The sequence below is a fragment of the Carcharodon carcharias genome, chromosome 19 (genome assembly GCF_017639515.1).
Source record: "Carcharodon carcharias isolate sCarCar2 chromosome 19, sCarCar2.pri, whole genome shotgun sequence".
Taxonomy (NCBI): Eukaryota; Metazoa; Chordata; class Chondrichthyes; order Lamniformes; family Lamnidae; genus Carcharodon; species Carcharodon carcharias.
Window position 1 is genome coordinate 107335266 of NC_054485.1, and position 5778 is coordinate 107341043.

At 45.1% G+C, this 5778-nt stretch overlaps 1 protein-coding gene across 2 annotated transcripts; it reads right to left on the reverse strand.

Annotated features, from left to right (window-relative positions):
* Window positions 1–1747: 1747 nt before the first annotated feature.
* LOC121291722 (tumor necrosis factor-like) lies at window positions 1748–5778 on the reverse strand. Of its 2 annotated transcripts, XM_041213218.1 has the most exons (5): window positions 5447–5778; window positions 4267–4350; window positions 3079–3136; window positions 2906–2968; window positions 1748–2371 (listed from the first exon to the last, which is right to left on the reverse strand). In XM_041213218.1, exons 1-5 carry the CDS (start codon window positions 5621–5623, stop codon window positions 1932–1934), a joined length of 822 nt encoding a protein of 273 aa, XP_041069152.1. In that variant the 5' UTR covers window positions 5624–5778; the 3' UTR covers window positions 1748–1931. The 2 variants fall into 2 exon arrangements, with proteins under 2 accessions (XP_041069152.1, XP_041069153.1); XM_041213219.1 differs by lacking the exon at window positions 4267–4350 and having other exon boundaries at window positions 5447–5774.

The following is a 5778-nucleotide window of genomic DNA, read 5'->3' on the forward strand; positions in this document are numbered from 1 at the left end:
CTATTTGACTTTGGAATGTACCTCAGGGGCATTTCACCTCAGGAGGTGGCCATTCAGGCTTTGCAGCCTTAAAGCAACAGTCACATCAGCGGCAGAGTAATAGAGCAGTGCACTTCACTGTGTAACGCCCCTGCCTTTATACTTTCTAACAACCGATGGGGAGCATCTTCCAAAGAAATGAGCTGAGAGATTAGCTAAAGCTGCAACAATTTGTTTCTTGTCCTGTCAGGGAGAGCTCAGAGCAACAATGGTGTTTTCACATGACTCATGGTTAGCGCACAGTAAGCTGCAACACCCTTTGGGAGGTGTAAATTCTCCTGCAGCCTATTTTAAATATGCAAAGTTCTCACATTTACACGCAGTTCCTTTCTGTGCTATTCTGAGGCAGCAGTTAACCTGCATGGCTGATGACATTTTTTTAACCAGCACCTTCAGCATCATTCTACTGTCTACCAAACTCTTTACCCAGTCAGCTAAACAATAAGCTTGAATTTGAAGAAGACCAGGTCATTTGGTGGTTATGATACTGGGACCAACAATCCAGCACTGTCAAAGCTCACTCTTCAGATTGTCGTAAAAACTGGGCTTGTGATCATCCTTTAGAGAAGGAAAGCTACTGCCCCCTATCCTGTCTGGCCTAAATGTCACTCCAGCTCCGCTCCATTCAATAAGATTAACCAACTTTTTTTTAAAAAAAGTCGTTCGTGGGATGTGGGTGTCGCTGGCTAGGCCAGCATTTATTGACCATCCCTAATTGCCCTTGTTCAGGGGGTATTTTTAAAGAGTCAACCACATTGGCTGTGGGTCTGGAGTCACATTTAGGCTAGACCAGATGAGGATGGCAGATTTCTTGCCCTAAAAGAACTTGGCTGACTTGAGCAAGCCATTCAGTGTAACAAGTCATTTCGGCTGAAAAAGTGGCCCAGAATAAATCCGGCCCTTGCCACTTGTGCCCGTGTGCTAGGAATATCTTTTAATAGTTCGGCAAGTGCACTGAGTGTATGAGTTTTCCATTCACTCAGAAATTCCAATGGTACAAATTAATAGATGGAAAATCGTGAATTCGGGGGCCCCAAAATCTGCTCTTGGCCTGTGCCAGGAGCTGCGGAGTGAAAGATTTCTGACCAGTGATTAATACTGGGGACTTTCCCAAGCAATGAAGTAGTACAAGTTACATTCAAAATTAAACATAAATGAATAATAAAATATAGCACCATTAAAAATGATACATCATGTAATAAATTATAATTCTATTTAAGGAAGGGTGCAAATGCGTTAGAAGCAGTTCGGGGAAGGATTACCAGACTAACGGTGAGGAGAGGGAAGTGAGGGGGTGCAGCAATAGGGTGAGCAGGGGGCAGGTGGGTCAGAGTTTGGATCAGCTCTTGGTTCTTCTAAGTTACACCTCTCCTCTTAACCTTTTCTGTTCAGTGTAAAACAACACCAGCATCTCCAGTGACTAATCTATCAGGGGTAACGTAATTAACACTCGAGGGTGCACTGAGGAATCTTCCAGTGGTCCCTAGGCCTAAAGGCCTCCCCGCAAACATTTATGCCAAGTGTCAGTTTGATCAGGGCTGGTAAAGAGAGGGGCAATGAAGATTTTTCTCTTTCTAAACTGCCTCATCCAATGTCAAGCATCAGCCTTCATTCCTGTCCCAAAGTCGATGGTAACTTCGCAAAAACAAGAGCTGATCCAAACTCTGACCCATGCTCATCCTGTTGCCGCACCCCCTCACTTCCCCCTCCTCAGCCTTGCCCACCGTTCCCCCTCACCTCCCCCACACTCCAGTCTCCAGGCTCAGCTATCCCAGGCTCCCACATGTCTCTATCCATTAATGTTTTCTTTCATCCGCATTGCTCATTACATGGACCTGGGGGCTTGGTGTTGGTGGTGGGTGTGGGGAGGTGGTTTAGAGATGAAAAGCCCTTCACAAAGCAAATAACCCAAAGTAGGTCCTCCCTACTTCAGTGTTTACATAACGCACTGAGTTCTCACTGAACCCGGAGAAGATGCGATCGCCCTCCAAGAACTCAAATATGGCTCCCTGATAGATCGTCTTGTACCAGGGGTCCCCAGGCCAAGGACCACGTGTTGGCGGAGGTCTGCATTGGACGGGGTGGCAGACGGACTTCACTGCACCAAGCAAGGTTATCCTGTCTCCGTAGGAAGCCGAGAGCTTGGCGAGCTCGTGGCTCAGGTAGATGGTCTTACCCTTACAGCTATCACCATAGAAGACCACCTGGGTGTAGACAAAGTACTGACCAGGGACCTTGATGATGAGACTGTTGTCCTTGAATTCCACACCACTAGGGAGGCTTTCTGTGTTTCGCCAGGTCACTCTCTTCTCTCCTTTTATTTTTCTGGAGGCTGAGGAGGGGAAGAACAGAAGGTTGGGATGAAAATTGAAAACGAGGATATAAAGCGGTGACCAGCCCAGTTGTTTTCTCTAAACCCATTCTTTTCTCACTCTCTATAAAGTGTCAGGCGTATCCATGCTTTCAGCTACTGTTTAGGGAGTGCACTCCCTGTCTCAATGGAATGAGAGTACTTTACCTGTGCCGAGGCAGAGCATTCCAGCTGTACAGGCAGAGACTGCTGCTCTGTACAGGCACAAACAGGTTCACATGTACAAGTGGAGAGTGTTTCAGCTGGGCAGGGAAAGATTGTTTCACCTGTAGAGATGGAGAGTGTTTCTCCTGTACAGGCAGAGACAGTACTGGTGGAGAGTATACGCCTGCACAGGCAGAAAGTGTTCAATTGTACAAGGAGAGAGCATTCACCTGTTATTGATAGGAGACGGGCTTATGTAATGCAGGTGGTTTCTTCCAGGGTGGGTGTGCAATATGCCCACCTACCCCAGAAAATTCAGCCCAATGTCTTTATATAGAGCCAGCCACCTACCTGTCAGATGGACCGTGATCTTCTCTGGTGCTCTCCCCATCACTTTCATGAGGCTAGGCAGCTCTAGAAAAAAAAATTGAGCTCTCAGTCTGATCAGCTGGTGAATCACAATATTATACCCTTTCAGTGAAACTGACAAGAAGTGAAAGTGACCATGAGAGGGGGGAACTCACCATCATTAAGAGGGTCTGCTAGCAGGTATCTCTCACCCTTTACGATCAGAGCTGTTTTCTATAGAAACAAACAAGAACATGTCTTAAAATCCTTATGTGGCCTCATGCCCCCCACAACAACAACTTGCATTTATATAGCACCTCTAATGTAGTAAAATGTCCCAAGGCCCTTCACCAATCCATGATAGACACCGAGTCACATAAGGAGATTCTAGGACAGGCAAAGAGTTAAGGTTTCAAGAAACATCTTAAAGGATGAATGAGGGGTAGAGATGTTTTGGGAGGGAATTCTAGTTCGATTGCGGGCCACGAGTCCTGGAAGGACTAAATTGAGTGCAAGGGGCCAGACATTGGAGAAGCGTAGATATCTTGGAGGGTTTTAGTCTTGGAGGAGTCTGTAGAGAGAGAGGGAGGGATAAGGCCACAGAGGAATTTGAAAACAAAGATGATACATTTAAAATCAAAGCTTTGTTGGACAAGGAGCTAATTTAGGTCAGTGAGCACCGGGGGTGATGGATGAATGGGTCTCGGTGTGAGTTAAGATATGAGCAGCAGAGTTTTGGAGGAGCTCAGATTTATGGCATTGGTCCCGATGAACCAACTATCCAATGCCTACTCCAGGAAAAGAGGGTGCAGCCTTGAATTAACTCTTCCATCCCATCAGCAGACGCTCAGCAATAACCTGAACTTGTACTAATCTGAAATTCTATTGCAGTAGAACTACCTAATCCAACTTGAACTATTACTTGAAGACCCCACCTATTAGTACAGGTTACTGACACCAAAATGAGAACAGATCAGTGCAAAGCCCAAACCATGGGATCCTACTCCATGCTACTCCCTTTGCTGGGAGATTGAGAAGCAGATCTGGTCATTGACAAGATTGTTTCCCAGCTTGCTAAATTCACATTATCTGCCTCAGAGCTATGCAGAGATGACACACTTGTTTCTATGTGTGTGGGAACTTTACTTACAAGAGTTTTATCCAATGCTTTAAAATGTCTGCTACATGCTTTGAGCTCTTAGCTTCCAACTCCTTCCAACAGCTTGCTACAGTTTGTTTACTTTTCTAAATAAGCACCCACAGGCTTACCTAATCAAGCACATTGAGAATTAATGGTAAACAGACTCACATAATCAAATGCAGAACAATTGAACATGACACAGTCTATTAAGGGAAAGGCTCACCAATCTGGCATGGGAAGGCAGGGTGTCAGTAGGGTGGACATGATGGTCAACCAATGGCAGGAGTGCAGGAGGAGGGGACAGCACCTGGAGGTGGGAGGTCAAGAAATTGCCAAGATTATAAAAACTAATCAGAGTTGGCAAGATATAGGCTATTCTTAAATACTCTGACTCATTTTAAAGGCAAATCAGAGATACCTATAATGAGTCTGAATGATACCCTGCCCAGCCATTAATTACTTATTGACTTCTTCTGGTGGGTGGCTGGTGGGGAGTTTGCACTTCCCTTTATTAATAAGGTCACGGCTGGTTAGGAAGGAGGAAAACCTGCAAGTGGAACCTGTTTTAGATAGTTAAAGGCACAAGCTAATTCCAAGGGGGTAACAGCAGATTTACAGGCAGATTAAATAAAACACAGGCAGCTTGAACCCAGGTTATTGTGAACACCGAGGTACAGTAAAGGAGAACTGAATTATTTGCAGAATTGCTTCTACCATGTCGATTTACCAAGCTCAGCTCTTGCCTGCTGGTAGAGGCAGAAACTCTCAGTGCATTTAAAAAAACATTGGGATATGCCCTTGAGGTGCTGGAAACTGTAGAGTTACTGTGCAAGAACTGGAAACTGGAGGATTAAGCTGGATAACTCTTTTACATTAAGCACAGACAATGATGGGCTGTATGGCCTCCTTCTGTGCTGTAAGTTTTTTACATTTCTATGTAAATTGGGCAGTTGATTTACTGTCACATATTTCATACCCATCCCACAACCCATATCTCACAAACTCAAGATCTATCTCAAAAGTTGAGCAGATAGCTCCTATCAGATTAACTACATTAATCATAAAATAACATAGAAAGAACACGTTAATCTCTTTTACAGCTGAACAGATATCCATTTAGAGATGCATCCGTCAACTTACCCAGAGACAAAACAAGACAGGTCTGGAGATGAAAAGATAGGGACTTGTGAGCAAGAAACTTCTTGCCTGAAGTGAACGATTGGCTATTCACATCTTGTTGAAACAATATATTTTCATACAAGACCAAACAACAGGGGAAGGGGGCACAAAAGAAAGACAGAAATAGAGAGAAAGAGGGAAAACATAGAGAGCGCAAGGAAAGTTAAAAAGGGCGTTGGTAAAGACTAAACTAGGTTATTTTTCTCTTCGATAAATCTGCCCACCTGTTTTGATGGTATAACTCCAAGTTGACAGAGGAGCAGGTACGCAGTGAAAGTCACTGAGCCGAGGACAGCAATCACACAGAAAGCCCGGCCAAGGAAACAGCTCTTAACGCCAGTCTGCTTCTCGACATTCTCTCCACCCACCTCAGCAGCTAACAGTGTGTGCTTGCTGCTCATGCCTGAAGGCTGCTTGCCAGACAAGTACAGTCAGTGTGGCCTGGGCGTTGTAAGCAGTTCTCCCACTTGTTCTTGTCGCTGCCTTGAGCAGAAGCTCTATTTAAAGTTGGCCATTGGAAAACGCCCGGATGACGGGGTTTTCCAACAGCCAGAGG